At 42.5% G+C, this 17548-nt stretch overlaps 1 protein-coding gene across 2 annotated transcripts in view; it reads right to left on the reverse strand.

The window, feature by feature from the left end:
- Positions 1-10458: 10458 nt before the first annotated feature.
- Positions 10459-17548, reverse strand: part of mocs1 (molybdenum cofactor synthesis 1) — a 53682-nt gene continuing 46592 nt past the window's right edge. The window contains exons 10-11 of one of the 2 annotated variants that reach the window (XM_071380704.1): positions 11755-11802; positions 10459-10829 (exon numbers count right to left, since the gene is read on the reverse strand). In XM_071380704.1, the coding sequence (XP_071236805.1) occupies positions 10642-10829; positions 11755-11802 (236 nt within the window). In that variant the 3' untranslated portion in view covers positions 10459-10641. Of the gene's footprint in view, positions 10830-11739; positions 11803-17548 lie in introns of both variants that reach the window. The other variant, XM_071380705.1, reaches the window with a different exon arrangement.

A 17548-nucleotide genomic window follows, 5' to 3' on the forward strand; every position in this document is an offset into this window, starting at 1 on the left:
AGAAAAGCAGAACTTAATATTTGGTACAGAAACCTTTGTTTGCAATTACAGAGATCATACGTTTCCTGTAGTTCTTGACTAGGTTTGCACACACTGCAGCAGGGATTTTGGCCCACTCCTCCCTACAGATCTTCTCCAGATCCTTCAGGTTTCGGGGCTGTCGCTGGGCAATACGGACTTTCAGCTCCCTCCAAAGATTTTCTATTGGGTTCAGGTCTGGAGACTGGCTAGGCCACTCCAGGACCTTGAGATGCTTCTTACGGAGCCACTCCTTAGTTGCCATGGCTGTGTGCTTCGTGTCGTTGTCATGCTGGAAGACCCAGCCACGACCCATCTTCAATGCTCTTACTGAGGGAAGGAGGTTGTTGGCCAAGATCTCGCGATACATGGCCCCATCCATCCTCCCCTCAATACGGTGCAGTCGTCCTGTCCCCTTTGCAGAAAAGCATCCCCAAAGAATGATGTTTCCACCTCCATGCTTCACGGTTGGGATGGTGTTCTTGGGGTTGTACTCATACTTCTTCTTCCTCCAAACACGGCGAGTGGAGTTAGAACAAAAAGCTCTATTTTTGTCTCATCAGACCACATGACCTTCTCCCATTCCTCCTCTGGATCATCCAGATGGTCATTGGCAAACTTCAGACGGGCCTGGACATGCACTGGCTTAAGCAGGGGGACCTTGCGTGCGCTGCAGGATTTTAATCCATGACGGCGTAGTGTGTTACTAATTGTTTTCTTTGAGACTGTGGTCCCAGCTCTCTTCAGGTCATTGACCAGGTCCTGCCGTGTAGTTCTGGGCTGATCCCTCACCTTCCTCATGATCATTGATGCCCCACGAGGTGAAATCTTGCATGGAGCCCCAGACCGAGGGTGATTGACCGTCATCTTGAACTTCTTCCATTTTCTAATAATTGCGCCAACAGTTGTTTCCTTCTCACCAAGCTGCTTGCCTATTGTCCTGTAGCCCATCCCAGCCTTGTGCAGGTCTACAATTTTATCCCTGATGTCCTTACACAGCTCTCTGGTCTTGGCCATTGTGGAGAGGTTGGAATCTGTTTGATTGAGGGTGTGGACAGGTGTCTTTTATACAGGTAACGAGTTCAAACAGGTGCAGTTAATACAGGTAATGAGTGGAGAACAGGAGGGCTTCTTAAAGAAAAACTAACAGGTCTGTGAGAGCCGGAATTCTTACTGGTTGGTAGGTGATCAAATACTTATGTCATGCAATAAAATGCAAATTAATTATTTAAAAATCATACAATGTGATTTTCTGGATTTTTGTTTTAGATTCCGTCTCTCACAGTTGAAGTGTACCTATGATAAAAATTACAGACCTCTACATGCTTTGTAAGTAGGAAAACCTGCAAAATCGGCAGTGTATCAAATACTTGTTCTCCCCACTGTATATATACACAGTTGAAGTTAGAAATGTACATACATTTAAACTCAGTTTTTCAAAACTCCTGACATTCAATCCTTGTAAAATTCCCTATCTTAGGTCAGTTAGGATCACCACTTTATTTTAAGAATGTGAAATGCCAGAATAATAGTGGAGAGAATGATTTTTCAGCTTTTATTTATTTCATCACATTCCCAGTAGGTCAGAAGTTTACATACACTCAATTAGTATTTGGTAGCATAGGCTTTAAATTGTTTAACTTGGGTCAAACGTTTCAGGTAGCCTTCCACAAGCTTCCCACAATAAGTTGGGTGAATTTTGGCCCATTCCTCCTGACAGAGCTGGAGTAAGAAGTCAGGTTTGTAGGCCTCCTTGCTCGCACACGCTTTTTCAGTTCTGACCACAAATGTTCTAATGGGATTGAGGTCAGGGCTTTGTGATGGCCACTCCAATACCTTGATTTTGTTGTCCTTAAGCCATTTTGCCACAACTTTCAAAGTATGCTTGGGGTCATTGTTAATTTGGAAGACCCATTTGCGACCAAGCTTTAACTTCCTGACTGATGTCTTGAGATGTTGCTTCAATATATCTACATCATTTTCCTTCCTCATGATGCAATCTATTTTCTGAAGTACACCAGTCCCTCCTGCAGCAAAGCACACCCACGTGCTTCACGGTTGGGATGGTGTTCTTCGGCTTGCAAGCATCCCGCTTTTCCTCCAAACATAACGATGGTCATTATGGCCAAACAGTTATATTTTTGTTTCATCAGACCAGAGGACATTTCTCCATGTGCAGTTGCAAACCGTAGTCTGGCGGTTTTGGAGCAGTGGCTTATTCCTTGCTGAGCGGCCTTTCAGGTTGTGTTCATTTCGGACTTGTTTTACTGTGGATATAGATACTTTGTATCTATTTCCTCCAGCATCTTCACAAGGTCCTTTGCTGTTGTTCTGGGATTGATTTGCACTTTTCGCACTAAAGTACGTTCATCTCTAGGAGACAGAACACAATTTCTTCCTGAGCGGTATGACGGCTGCGTGGTCCCATGTTGTTTATACTTGCATACTATTGTTTGTACAGATGAACGTGAGACCTCAGGCGTTTGGAAATTGCTGAAAATGAACCAGACTTGTGGAGGTGTACAATTTTGAAATACATCCACACCCCCAATTGACTCATGTTGTCAATTAGCCTATCAGAAGCTTCTAAAGTCATGACATGACTTTCCGGAATTTTCCAAGCTGTTTAAAGGCACAGCCAACTTAGTGTTCTGACCCACGAATTGTGATACAGTGGATTATTGAAAAATAAGTGATAGTCTGTAAACAATTGTTGGAAAAATTACTTATGTCATGCACAGAGTAGATGTCCTAACTGACTTGCCAAAACTATAGTTTAAGAAATTTGTGGAGTGGTTGAAAAATGAGTTAATGACTTCAACTGTATATACAGCAAAAAAAAGGTCCTCTCACTGTCAACTGCGTTTATTTTCAGCAAACTTAACATGTGTAAATATTTGTATGAACATAGGATTCAACAACGGACAAACTGAACAAGTTCCACAGACATGTGACTAACAAAAATGAACAAGGGGGGGTAAAAATCAACAGTCAGTATCTGGTGTGGCCATCAGCTGCATTAAGTACTACAGTGCATCTCCTCCTCATGGACTGCACCAAATCTGCCAGTTCTTGCTGTGAGATGTTACCCCACTCTTCCACCAAGGCACCTGCAAGTTCCCGGACATTTCTGGGGGGAATGGCCCTACCCCCAACAGGTCCCAGACATGCTCAATGGGATTGAGATCTGGGTTCTTCGCTGGCCATGGCAGAACACTGACATACCTGTCTTGCAGAAAATCACGCACAGAACGAGCAGTATGGCTAGTGGCATCGTCATGCTGGAGGGTCATGTCAGGATGAGCCTGCAGGAAGGGTACCACATGAGGGAGGAGGATGTCTTCCCTGTAACGCACAGCGTTGAGATTTCCTGCAATGACAACAAGCTCAGTCCGATGATGCTGTGACACACCGCCCCAGACCATGACGGACCCTCCACCTCCAAATCGATCCCACTCCAGAGTACAGGCCTTGGTGTAACGCGCATTCCTTCGACAATAAACACGAATCCGACCATCGGATCTCCAAAGTGTGGTGTAAATCAAATGATACAAACCCCCTCAATCTATTTTAATTCCAGGTTGAAAGGCAACAAAATAGGAAAATGCCAAGAGGGTGAATACTTTCGCAAGCCACTGTAGCTGTTCAGTGCCGCCATCCAACCTGACAGAGCTTGAGAGGATCTGCAGAGAAGAATGGGAGAAACTCCCCAAATACAGGTGTGGCAAGCTTGTAGCGTCATACCAAAGAAAACTCGAGGCTTTAAGTGCTTCAACAAAGTACTGAGTAAAAGGTCTGAATACTTATGTAAATTATTTATTTTGTTAAAGAAATTTGCACAAAAAAAGTTTTGTTTTGTCATTACGTGGTATCGTGTCTAGATTTTAAATTTGTCATCAATTTTAGAATAAGCCTGTAACGTAACAAAATGTGGCAAAGTGAAGTGGTCTGAATACTTTCTATATGCATCAATACACAACACAATCATATGAAAAACACATTCAGTAAAAAGGCCCTAGAGGCATCAAATTAAAAAGGACTTTTGGAGATCATTCCACGAGGCACAAAAAAACTAAGCAGATTGACTGAACCTCTGTGGAGATTGAAGGGATCTCAACGGGTTAGCCTTCCGAGTCCGGGTCTGGTAACTTATACAGCTGAAGGTTAGCAATGGGGTAAGACAGGGCTCTCCAACCCTGTTCCTGGAGAGCTACCGTCCTGTGCTTCTACACCTGCATTGCTTGCTGTTTCGGGTTTTATGCTGGGTTTCTGTACAGCAGTTTGAGATATCAGCTGATGTAAGGGCTATATAAATAAATTTGACTTAATTTGATCTGTAGGTTTTCACTCCAACCCTAATCTAGCGCACCTGATTCGAATAATTAACTGGTTGATAAACTGAATCAGCTTAGTTACAACTGGGGATGGAGCGAAAACCTTCAGGCGGGTGGCTGGCTCTCCAGGAACAGGGTTGGATAATCCTGAGGTAAGTTACGGCAGAAGTTTATGCAAAAATAGTGCAATGCATTGATCTACAAGACTTCAAAAGAGAGCCAACCTACTTTCTGATACAAAATGCAATGATGTGTACTGAACCTATCACCCGTAATAAAGCGCAATGTGCTATGATAAACTGTGTCCAATGGCTTCAATACAGTGGCAGCTGCATTCATTTAGACAATATCGCCATAGTCAATAACCGGAATGAATTATTTGTTTTCTGCTATTTAACAAAAGAGGACCTGTTCCTATTTTAATAACTCAACATCCTTTTTAAAAGATTGAATTGAGGAAAAGCTGAAGCCCAGATATTTTTAAGCAAAGACATGATCAATGAAGGGACCATCCAAAGTACTTATGCATAAATCAGATACATTTTTACGGGATTTGGAAAATAAAACTTGGTTTTACCTACATTAACCCTTTACACTCGTGGGAATTGGATAGGGCTAAAAGGATTTTTTTTTTTTTACATTATATGAAAAGCATATACTTAACTATGGTAGCAGTTGAAAGGGAACAGTTTGACCAAAAGTGAGGACACAACCGTTCACCTGACAAGACTGAATCAAAACATTACATGGTTGATTTTAATGTGAATTTTACATTTGCTGTACTTTGTCGCATTTGTTAAGAACGAAATCTGGAAACAATCAGTAACGAGAATATCCCTGGGAAAAAAATGTGGGGTGGGGTGGGTGCAAAATAAGACAAAAAAGTAAAAGGTTTGAGTGAGAGGACTAACTGGTGTCTCCAAGTGGCCCCACCCACACCTCTCCAAATGTGTGTAAAGTTCCTACCTAATTTCAACGCACTTTTATGACTCAAAGAAATCTTGAAATCTGACACGGCGGCTGGATTAACAACAAGTTAAGCTTTATTTTGATGTATTGCACTTGTGATTTCATGAAAGTTTAATATTTATAGTAATTTAATTTGAATTTGGAGCTCTGCAATTTCACCGGAAGGTGTCGAAATGGGATCCGCAAGCAGTTAAAACCAAAGTAGTAGCAGAGATGGTTCTAAGACCTGGTCTGAAACCTGACCAATGTGCATTTAGAATAGATTTTGTAGTTAGATCCTTTTTAAAATGAGTATTTACCAAGAATTCTTGAATTTTTGCTAGGCAAGAGAGTTTAGAAAGGGGATGATAATTATTTACAGTTGAAGTCATAAGTTTACATACACTTAGGTTGGAATCTTTAAAACCAGTTTTCAACCACTCCACAAATTTCTTGTTAACTATAATTTTGTCAAGTCGGTTAGGACATCTAATAAGTAATTTTTCCAACAATTGTTTACAGACAGATTATTTCACTTATAATTCACTGTGTCATAATTCCAGTGGGTCAGAAGTGTACATACATTTAGTTGACTGTGCCTTTAAACAGCTTGGAAAATTCCAGAAAATGGATGTCATGGCTTTAGAAGCTTCTGATAAATGATGTCAATTAGCCTGAGCCAATTGGAGGTGTACCTGTGGATGTATTTCAAGGCCTACCTTCAAACTCAGTGCCTGTTTGCTTGACATCATGGGAAAATCATCAGCCAAGACCTCAGAAAAAAAATTGTAGACCTCCACAAGTCTGGTTCATCCTTGGGAGCAATTTCCAAACGCCTAAAGGTACCACATTCATCTGTACAAACAATAGTACGCAAGTATAAACACCATGGGACCACGCAGCCGTCGTACCGCTCAGGAAGGAGACGCATTCTGTCTCCTAGAAATAACGAAATTAACGTACGAAAAGTGCAAATCAATCCCAGAATAACAGCAAAGGACCTTGTGAAGATGCTGGAGTAAACGGGTACAAAAGTATCTATATCCACAGTAAAACGAGTCCTATATCAACATAACATGAAAGGCCGCTCAGCAAGGAAGAAGCCACTGCTCCAAAACCGCCATAAACGCCAGACTACGATTTGCAACTGCACATGGAGAAATGTCCTCTGGTCTGATGAAACAAAAATAGAGGAAAAAGGGGGATGCTTGCAAGCCGAAGAACACCATCCCAACCGTGAAGCACGGGGGTGGCAGCATCATGTTGTGGGGGTGCTTTGCTGCAGGAGGGACTGGTGCACGTCAGAAAATAGATGGCGTCATAAAGAAGGTAAATTATGTGGATATATTGAAGCAACATCTCAAGACATAAGTCAGGAAGTTAAAGCTTGGTCGCAAATGGGTTTTCCAAATGGACAATGACCCCAAGCATCCTTCCAAAGTTGTGGCAAAATGGCTTAAGGACAACAAAGTCAAGGTATTGGAGTGGCCATCACAAAGCCCTGATCTCAATCCTATAGAACATTTGTGGGTAGAACTGAAAAAGCGTGTGCGAGCAAGGAGGCCTACAAACCTGACTCGGTTACACCAGCTCTGTAAAGAGGAATGGGCCAAAAACAAAGCTTGTGGAAGGCTACACGAAACGTTTGACTCAAGTTAAACAATGCTACCAAATACTAATTGAGTGTATGTAAACTTCTGACCCACTCCGAATGTGATGAAATAAATAAAAGCTGAAATAAATCACTCTACTATTATTCTGACATTTCACATTCTTAAAATAAAGTGGTGATCCTAACTGACCTAAGACGGAGAATTTTTACTAGGATTAAATGTCAGGAATTGTGAAAAACTGAGTTTAAATGTATTTGGCTATGGTGTATGTAAACTTCCAACTTCAACTGCATGTATATAGAGGCATACTGAACACAAAAGAAATGTGACAGAGTGTAAATAATAACAGTGCAGGAAATTAAGACATTTATAAAAATGCTGGAATTAAACAGTTAACTATGCAAATGCAAAAAAGCTGTGTGCATTAAGGAAATAGAAGCCTGTCTCTAATAAGCCTCCGTTCAAGGATTTAAGCAAATAAACGCCCAGGCTATTAATTTAAGTTGTACGATATACGAGGATCAGTGTTAATCTCTTTGGTATCTCTAATACATGCAACAGGACAGTGATCAGAGATCATTAGCAAAGACAACACAGGACAAGTATTTGTGGGGGCTATTTGTCAGAAATAAGTCAATCAGTGAGGAGTTTGCTGGATTTTTAACATTTATTCGTGTGGGTTGAGTCACTATAGCAATAAAAAAAATATATTTAAAAAATGGTCTGAGGCCGGGGTAAGCCAATCTAAGTAAAGAAAACCCATAAAACAGCTAGAGCCCTGCATGGGCATACATCTGAAGCCCGAGCCCTACCCATCCACGGCCTGCATACTCACCAGAGATGTCACTCATTGAGCAAGTTTGGGAAGCCCTGGATCGACGTGTTCCAGTTTCCGTCAATATCCAGCATCTTCGCACAGCCATTGAAGAGGAGTGGGACAACATTCCACAGGCCATAATCCACAGCCTGATCAACTCTATACGAAGGAGATGTGTCGCGTTGCATGAGGCAAATGGTGGTCACACAAGATACTGACTGGTTCTTTGATCCACACCCCAAGCTTTCTTTTAAGGTGTCTGTGACCAACAGATGCATACAGTATCTGTATTCCCAGTCATGTGAAATCCATAGATTAGGGCCGAATGAATTTATTTTATTTGACTGACATTTCCTTATGAACTGTAACTCAGTAAAATCTTTGAAATTGTTGCATGTTAGTTTATATTTTTGTTCAGTGTAACATAAAACATGGGATAATGTTTGACAAAAAGGAAATGCCACATGCATTACACCAAATACTAGATTTGGGTGTGGTCTTTAAATATAGATAATAATGAGTGCAATGTTTACATATTAACTTGTTTATTCAATTAGTATGCCAAAGGCGCAGTGCTGAATAATGAACATAGAAAAGATATCACATGATAATTAGTAACTTTGGATATATTCAACAATCAGTGTACAGCACTTTAATGTGTGAAATTATCAAATTAATTTAGTGTCACCTTAGAACATGGGTGTCAAAATCATTCCATGGAGGGCCGAGTGTATTATCATTATTTACTTTCAATTTGTGTCCAATTAAGACCTAGACACCCAGGTAAGGGGACTAGTTCCTAACTAATCAGTGACCTTATTGATCAATCAAGTACAAGGGAGGAGCTAAAACCAGCAGACACTCAGCCCTCCATGGAATGAGTTTGACACGTGCCTTAGAACATGAGGCAGCAAACAGTAGTAGACTCTGATTGTCTTATGGTTGAAAGCAAGGGTTAAGTTTGAGAGGTTAACGCACACCCTAGTCCAGGGTTCCCCAACTGGCGGCCTGTGGGCCAAATGGTTTTATTTGAAAAGTAGCTTCCTTGTCACCATTCCTTCATCTGCACTGATTTGGAGAAAAAATTGTAACCCACGTTTTCTGTGAGGGTCTGCGACATACTGTATAAAAAGCAAGGGTTGTGTTCCAGACAGACTACATTGCAGATGCTGCATTGCGTATTTTAAGGTTGTTTTTCATACCAGCATACTGACCTCTAATTGTGTGCATTGGTACGCAAAATGCATGCAGGTTGGCAGGTCTGCAGACGTACTGTACAGAAACATTTCTGATCATAAGAATCTGGTACAATGGAAGGACCAATACTGATCATCAGCAGGTCATGGCACAGCCTCCCAGCCAGAAAATATGATTTGAATCACATAGAAAAGGTCTATGGAGTTTAAGCTTAAGATGGACGTCATCAGTGGATGACTTGCAGTGAGGCATTTCCTGATCCTCAAAAAAATGTGAGATTCTGACAGGAGATGTACCATGCAGGGTTGGGGGCTCGATTACATTTTTTATTCAGTCAACTTGGGAAATGTAGTTATCAAATCACCACCTGTGTTAAACCAACTAAATTAAAAAAAATAGTATAGACCAGGTAAATGTTAGACCAAAACAACCACGCATGTGTTCCCCCTATGGCCATAGATCCAGAATTTCTGCAATGGCGTAAATAAACATTTTGGCTATTGTTTGTGTAATTCACACTGCTGGGGTAAAAATCAGAGTAGAATGCTTGTAAACCCCAATACATGTTCATGTCATCGTCACCAATCAATTGCATTACACTTAAAAACGACTAATTACCACCACCAATTTCTATATGGCATGCATGCTATGCTACCAGTTTACACAAGCATTTAGTTCTAAACCCAAAAAGACTTCTAGGTATCATACAGCAAAAACATCCAAATATATCCAAATCAGACTTTAGTTACCACATTGTGGGCCTGTTATTAAATATAAATCATGACGGATTTGATGAATATCCACTTTGTTAGATATGGTTTTCATTCCATTGCACCCCTTTACCGTATGTACTGACCCCCAAACCTGGTGCCGTGGAGATCATTGTCCAGTTAGTGGTTAGGGCTCACGGTGGAAGTCCTTTTTCCCACGTGTCTAGCTTGATGTCTGATGGAGATGTTGTGACTCACCACCTTGCACATGACGTAAAGCGTCAACGTTGCCACTGCGACCGCAGTCAGCGTATCCATATCCACGCTGGTACGGCCTGTGATATGGGCAGCAGGTTGCAAAGCGGGATGAGTGCGCCCATGTTGCCTGCGTCACCCTTGGCTAAATGGTTATTCCGGAGCAGGTCGGAAGGCAGTGGGGCCCAGGTGACTGGTAGCTGTGGTGCTTCGACGTGTGGGGGATTTGCTGCCCACATCCACCATGGAGGCTTGGCTTTGTGGGTCAGTTGGGCAGTGGTGGTGTTGTCCGGCTTGGGGGAAGTCAGAGGAATTTGCGCCCGCCCACAAGTGCTCCTGTGTGGGTTGTTTGAGTTTGGCTTGAAGGTCATCTCTGGAGGTTTGTCTGTGGCACTGCCTTATGCTATGCTGGCTTAGGTGGGGCCCTGTTTTAGCGTTTCTCAGTTGTGTGCAAAGGGAGGGAATCTCAGGGGTCCTTGTAGAGGCATTCTTTATTAAGTTTGGATTCCTGGCAAGTGTGTACCTGAGACAGTTTATGTCATTGTGACTCAATGCATTTCTGTGCATGTCAGAATCAGCAGCCTTGGTTTGAGAACTGGGGGTTGTCAGTAAGTCATCAATCCCATATTCTCTGGGACTACACTAGAGCAAGCGGCACCACTGTAAAATGATTATTTTGACAATATGGAACCACTGAGGGCTCCTTCCACACGGGTGGGTTCCCGAACAGCTGACATCAGGCAGCACTGTTAAAACTGTGTAGCCTGAATGGCACGATATATCCTTACTGGGTTGGCCACTTCCACTTCTGGAGTGGTACAGTTGGAGGGCCATAGCTGAGGTGAGGATCGCAGGATCTGGGACATAGACGAGGGGGGAGAGGACCACTGGCAGACTCTGGACTTGGGCAGGGACAGGGGCCTTTGGGGTGTGGTGTCTGAGAGACAGGGATGAAATTAAGATTAGGGAGACAACATTTAAAAAATAAACAGTATTGCAATATTATCATCATTGCTGCCATTCGATCAGTAATTTTATTTAAAAAGTTGCAACATGATTTAGAGGTCAAAAAGGCCTCGATCCAAGAAGAGGATCATGGTTTCCCATTTTGTACACCATAAGAATACGATGCAGCTGGAATCACCACTCAGAGGTCGCTTCTGTGGGTTCATGGGCAGTGCCATTGAGGGCTTTCGCCATTTAGGGAGAAGTCTGTGTGGGACTTGCTAAGCAGGGGGGGGATCAGCCAATGAATTATAGTCCTTTGCAAACATTCCATCTAAGATGGTGGATAAATTCAGATGAACGACTCAAGACGTTTATCATATAATTTTCAAGGTTCATGTAAGTGGGCATTCCCTCTCTCCCAGTTTCTCCATAATCTCTGGTATGTTCATACGAGAGAGGGAACTGCTGGCTCTGGTCTACTTATTGTCCATCCCCGGTCACCCTGACGTGACCAGAAAATATGTGCCGGTGAGATGTCTCGCTTTCTTTACCGTCTCTGATTCCATTAACTGCAAGTGGCAGTAAATCAGCCCACTCAGACTATACACACTCCAGCACAGTAGGTAGTGGAATGCACCTTTTCAGTTTATTAATGAACTACCAATACACTCATAGAAGTAGAAAATGTAGAAATGGACTACTTTAAAATGGAGATTTAATCACAGAAGCAGCCTAGTACAACTATGGGTTCACTTAATCAAATTCAATAAAAATGGACTGAGGGTACGAGATTAGAAAGAGAGCGAAGATCAGAGAGTGGGAGCGAAGGAGAGAGAGGGGGGGGTGTGAGAAGGAGGGAGGGGTAGAGGAGAGGGGAAGCGAATGAGTGAGTTACGTACAGCTGTGTCACCCACCAATGAGGATCATGGGTCTGTTCTTCATCTGGGAGATGCTGAACATGCCTGTGGGGAGGGACGGGGAGAAAGAGTGAGTTTGTGAGGACTTCAATGGAAAAGGCAGGCAAGATAAAAGAAAAAATAAACATTCTACATTTCAACATGTCAGAAAAAAACTAAATGAGGACTTTGGAGCCCCTGGGATCCTTTACAAGAGAATACACACACAAAAGTTTGGACTCACCTACTTATTCAAGTTTTTTTTTTTTTTTTTACTATTTTCTACATTGTAGAATAATATCAACACTATGAAATAACACATGGAATCATGTGGTAAGCAAAAAAGTTGAAAACAAATCAAAATATATTTAATAATTTTAGATTCTTCCATGTAGCCACCCTTTGCCTTGACAGCTTTACCTACTCTTGGCACTCTCTCAACCAGCTTCACCTGGAATGCTTTTCCAACAGTCTTGAAGGAGTTCACACATATGCTGAGCATTTGTTTCCTGGTTTTCCTTCACTCTGCGGTGCAACTCATCCCAAACCATCTCAATTGGGTTGAGGTCGGGTGATTGTGGAGGCCAGGTAATTTGTTGCAGCACTATCACCCTCCTTCTTGGTCCAATAGCACTTACACAGCCTGATGTGTTGGGTCATTGTCCTGTTGAAAAACAAATGATAGTCCCACTAAGCGCGCCCCAGAATGCTGAGGTAGCCATGCTGGTTAAGTGTGCCTTGAATTCTAAATAAATCACTGAGTGTCACCAGAAAAGCACCCCCACACCACCTCCTCCATGCTTCACGGTGGGAACCACATGCGAAGATCATCCATTCACTTATTCGGCGTCTCAAAAAGGACATGGCGGTTGAAACCAACAATCTTAAATTTGGACTCATCAGACGTAAAGGACACCTTTTCACTCGTCTAATGTCCATTGCCTGGGTTTCTTGGCCCAAGCAAATCTCTTCTTCTTATTGGTGTGCTTTAGTCATGGTTTCTTTGCAGCACTTCGACCACGAAGGCCTGATTCACACAGTCTCCTCTGAACAGTTGATGTTGAGATGGGTCTGTTACTTGAACTCTGAAGCTTTTATTTGGGCAGCAATTTGAGGCTAGTAACACTAATGAACTCATCCTCTGCAGCAGAGGTAACTCTGGGTCTTCCTTTACTGTGGCATCGCCCATGCGAGCCAGTTTCATCATAGCGCTTGGTTTTTGCTACTGCACTTGAAGAAACGTTCAAAGTTCTTGGAATTTTCCAGATGGACTGAACGTCACTTCTTAAGGTAATGATGTAATGTTATTTCTCTTTGCTTATTTGAGCTGTTCTTGACATATGGACTTGGTCTTTTACCAAATAGGGCTACCTTCGATATACTACCCCTACCTTGTTACAACACAACTGATTGGCCCAAACTAAATCTAAGTATTTCAAATGACCGGGACTACAGATATGCATCTGTTGGTCACAGATACCTTAAAAAAAAGTAGGGGCGTGGATCAGAAAACCAGTCAGTATCTGGTGCGACCACCATGTGCCTCATGCAGTGCGAAATCTCCTTTGCATTGAGTTGATCGGGCTGTTGATTGTGGCCTGTGGAATGTTGTCCCACTGGATATTGGAACACGATGTCGTAGATGTCGATCCAGAGCATCCCAAACAGGCTCAATGGGTGACATGTCTGGTGAGTATGCAGGCCATGGAAGAACTGGGACATTTTCAGCATTCAAGAATTGTGTACAGATCCTTGCGAAAATGGGGCCATCATGCTGAAACATGATGATGGTGGCGGATGAATGGCACAGCAATGGGCCTCAGGATCTCGTCACGGTATCTTTATGCATTCAAATTGCCCTCGATAAAATGCAATTGTGTTCGTTGTCCGTAGCTTATGCCTGCCTATACCATAACCCTACCATGGGGCACTCTGCTCACAACGTTGACATCAGCAAATCGCTCGCCCACGCGACGCCATACATGCTGTTTGTCATCTGTCCGGTACAGTTGAAACCGGAATTAATCCGTGAAGAGCACACTTATTCAGCGTGCCAGTGGACATCGTGAGCATTTGCCCACTGAAGTCGGTTACGACGCCGAACTGCAGTCAGGTCAAGACCCAGGTGGGGACCACAAGCACGCAGATGAGCCTCCCTGAAATGGTTTCGGACAGTTTGTGCAGAAATTATTCTGTCGGGGTGGCAGCCGTAGGGGTGGCTGGTCTCAGACGATCCCGCAGCTGAAGAAGCTGGATGTGGAGGTCCTGAGCTGGCGTGGTTAAAAGTGGCCTGCGGTTGGGAGGCCGGTTAGACGTACTGCCACATTCTCTAAAACAACCTAAGATGACATTCTCTGGCAACGGCTCTAGTGGACATTCCTGTAGTCAGCATGCCAATTGCTCACTCCCTCAAAACTTGAGACATCTGTGGCATTGTGTTGTGACAAAACTGCAGATTTTAGAGTGGCCTTTTATTGTCCACAGCACATGGTGCACATGTGTAATGATCATCTTCTTGATATGCCACACCTGTCAGGTGGATGGATTATCTTGGCAAAGGAGAAATGCTCACTAACAGGGATGTAAACAAATTCTGAGAGAAATAAGCTTTTTGTGCGTATGGAACATTTCTAGGATCTTTTATTTCAGTTCATGAAACATGAGACCAACACTTTACATGTGGCATTTTATATTTTTGTTCAGTATACATCAGTGTGTGATCGAATCCTCTGTGATGAGGGTGCTGTTCTGATGCCAATGAAACACACTGAGCTATAGAAAAGGATCCAATTCGATAGCACCGTTGGCGACATTTCAAGCTAGCTTAAGGCATTCTTATCTCTGTTACACACACGCCTTCAACTCGATCCCCAGCTGTCGAGCTGAGCTCACTGTGGATCTGAGTCACAGCACCAGTATACCCGGCATCACTGTGCTAGCTTAGCATATAGTGCTGCCTCCCTGAACTTGCTTCTGACTGGGCTTGAACCAGGGTCCTCTACCTCGCCAACACACATGACAACCCACTTAACATACAAACTGATTGAGCTATATAAAATGATCAAATTTGATAGCACTATTAGTGACATTTCAAGCTGGCTGTGGAGTAAGCTTTCAGCATATTACGATATCTCCATTATACAACAATGAACCTTGCTAAATGATACACAGCGGGACGACATCCTGTTTAAAACATAGATGGTTGTGTAAACAACTTGTGCAGACAAAATATAAAATATCAATAATAGCACAACCGTTATTTTGAATATGTAAGAGGCCTTAAAGTCGGTGTCATTTAAATTAGTTATTCACTAATCAGCAATTGCTGGGAATGATGTCTGATGTCCTATTGCTAACTGAGTCTACTTTTAATGGGCTGTAATTTGAAATACATGCTACACCAGAAGTGAATGTTTATATGTAGGAATATATATGGTGGGTTCAATGGAGGTTGGATAAGAGCCAGGGGAATGTTACTAAGTAAGGGGAAAGGCAATCACATTGTTGCGGTCACTGATGAGGGTGGATAGCTGTGGATTAGTGAAGAATGGGGGCCGAGGTCAGATCAGGTCACATGAAGGGAGAAGGAACAGTTTATTACCCACATCACTTAACTTCCTGACTAGCAACAAAGATGTAATGTTTAGAGAAGAGGAGGAAACTCCATCTAACGGGTGGTATAAATACTTGTATTGGTGGAAACATGTCTGTCTTTTTAGCTGTTTGACCCATTGGGTGAATAAACTTAGTTTGAGCTTTTCCTAGTTGTCCGTTAGGTTCTAATTAAACAGAGTTAAAACTAACAGTTGGCGCTGTGAGCAAGGTTCACAGCGATTTACAGTTAAGCTAGAGTCTGAATCAGTGAAACAGGAGCCGGCACCAGAAACAAGGTAGGCATAGTTTCTACACCTGTTAACACTTATTCTGACATATTGGGGTGATGAGAATCATAGGCTGAACAATTATAGGATACGGACCTAGAAAGCCTAAGTTTGTTCAGTAGGCCAATTGTGTAACGGTCGTAACTATATGGTGTAGGGTAGGTTCCATAAGGATAGGTATCGAGTGGAGCTAGTTCTCTGTGATATCCATGAGTGACACTATGGTGTAGGGTAAGTCCCGTGCAGGATAGGTCCCTAGTGTGGGTATTCCCCTGCAAGATCTGTAAGAGGGAAAGTCCCAGCCACATTGGCCGTGAGGCAATAGAGTGTATGTGGATAGTGATAAAAGGTTGCCTATAAGTACATGAGAGCCACATTCATGGTTAGAAAAGCAAGAAGATATTCTAACGTTGTTAACATGTGTGGATTAACAGTAGCAATAAAGAGATAGGTTGGTTTATGCCCAGTGGTATAAAGTACTTTCGTAAAAATACTTGAAAGTACTACTTTAGTAGTTTTTAGGGTACCTGTACTTTACTATTTATATTAACCCAAACTTTAAACTTCACTACATTCCTAAAGAAAATTATGTACTTTTTTCTCCATACATTGTTACTGACACCCAAAAGTACTCATTACATTTTGAATGCTTACCAGGACAGGAAAACTGTTCAATTCACACACTTATCAAGTTAACATCCCTGGTCATCCCTACTGCCTCTGATCTGGCAGACTCACTAAACACATGCTTCGTTTGTAAATTATGACTGAGTGTTGGTGCATGCCCCTATTATGGCATCTTTACTTTTACTTATGATGAGACATCATGAGTATGACAATTGGGTACTTTTCCCACCACTGTTTATGCCCTATTGGGGCATAATGTGAAAATAGGAAGATAGTGAATATTTGGTCATGTGTGTTGTCAACAACAGTGATATCTGAGGCGTAACACTGATGGGTTCTGGGTTTATTTTTAAATATTGTTAATTATCAGGTATCTAGCCAATTGAAATATTGAGTGTCATAGTCTGGTTTCTACACCAGAAGTTAATGATTATCTGTAGGAGGAGTGTATATGGTGGAGTCAATTAACCTTGGAATGTACTGAGTGAGGGAAAGGTAATCACGTTGACAGGCACTGAGGGAGAGATGTGGTTTAGTGAGGAATGGGAGGCCGAGGTCAGGTAACATTAAGGAACAGTTTGTTGCCCGTATCACTTAACTTCCTGTCTAGTAATAAAGATGTCATGTTTAGAGAGAAGGAGGAGACCCCATCCAAATTGGGGTATATAAACTCTTTTTCCGGACCCTGTCTTCAAAGATCATTTGTAAAAATCCAAATAACTTCACAGATCTTCATTGTAAAGGGTTTAAACAGTTTCTCATGCTTGTTCAATGAACCATAAACAATTAATGAACATGCACTTGTGGAACATTCGTTAGGCAATTAAGGTCACAGTTATGAAAACTTAAGACACTAAAGAGGCCTTTCTACTGACTCTGAAAAACACCAAAAGATAGATGCCCAGGTTCCCTGTTCATCTGAGTGAACGTGCCTTAGGCATGCTGCAACGAGGCATGAGGACTGGAGATGTGGCATGGGCAATAAATTGCAATGTCCGTACTATGAGACGCTTAAGACAGCGCTACAGGGAGACAGGACGGACAGCTGATCATCATCGCAGTGGCAGACCACATGTAACACACCTGCACAGGTGTGTTACGAACATCACACCTGCGGGACAGGTACAGGATGGCAACAACAACTGCCCGAGTTACACCAGGAATGCACAATCCCTACATCAGTGCTCAGACTGTCCGCGAGAGGCTGGACTGAGGGCTTGTAGGCCTGTTGTAAGGCAGGTCCTCACCAGACATCACCGGTAACATCACCTTTGCGCACAAACCCACCGTCCCTGGAACAGACA

The sequence above is a fragment of the Salvelinus alpinus genome, chromosome 33 (assembly GCF_045679555.1).
Source record: "Salvelinus alpinus chromosome 33, SLU_Salpinus.1, whole genome shotgun sequence".
In the NCBI taxonomy this organism is placed as follows: domain Eukaryota; kingdom Metazoa; phylum Chordata; class Actinopteri; order Salmoniformes; family Salmonidae; genus Salvelinus; species Salvelinus alpinus.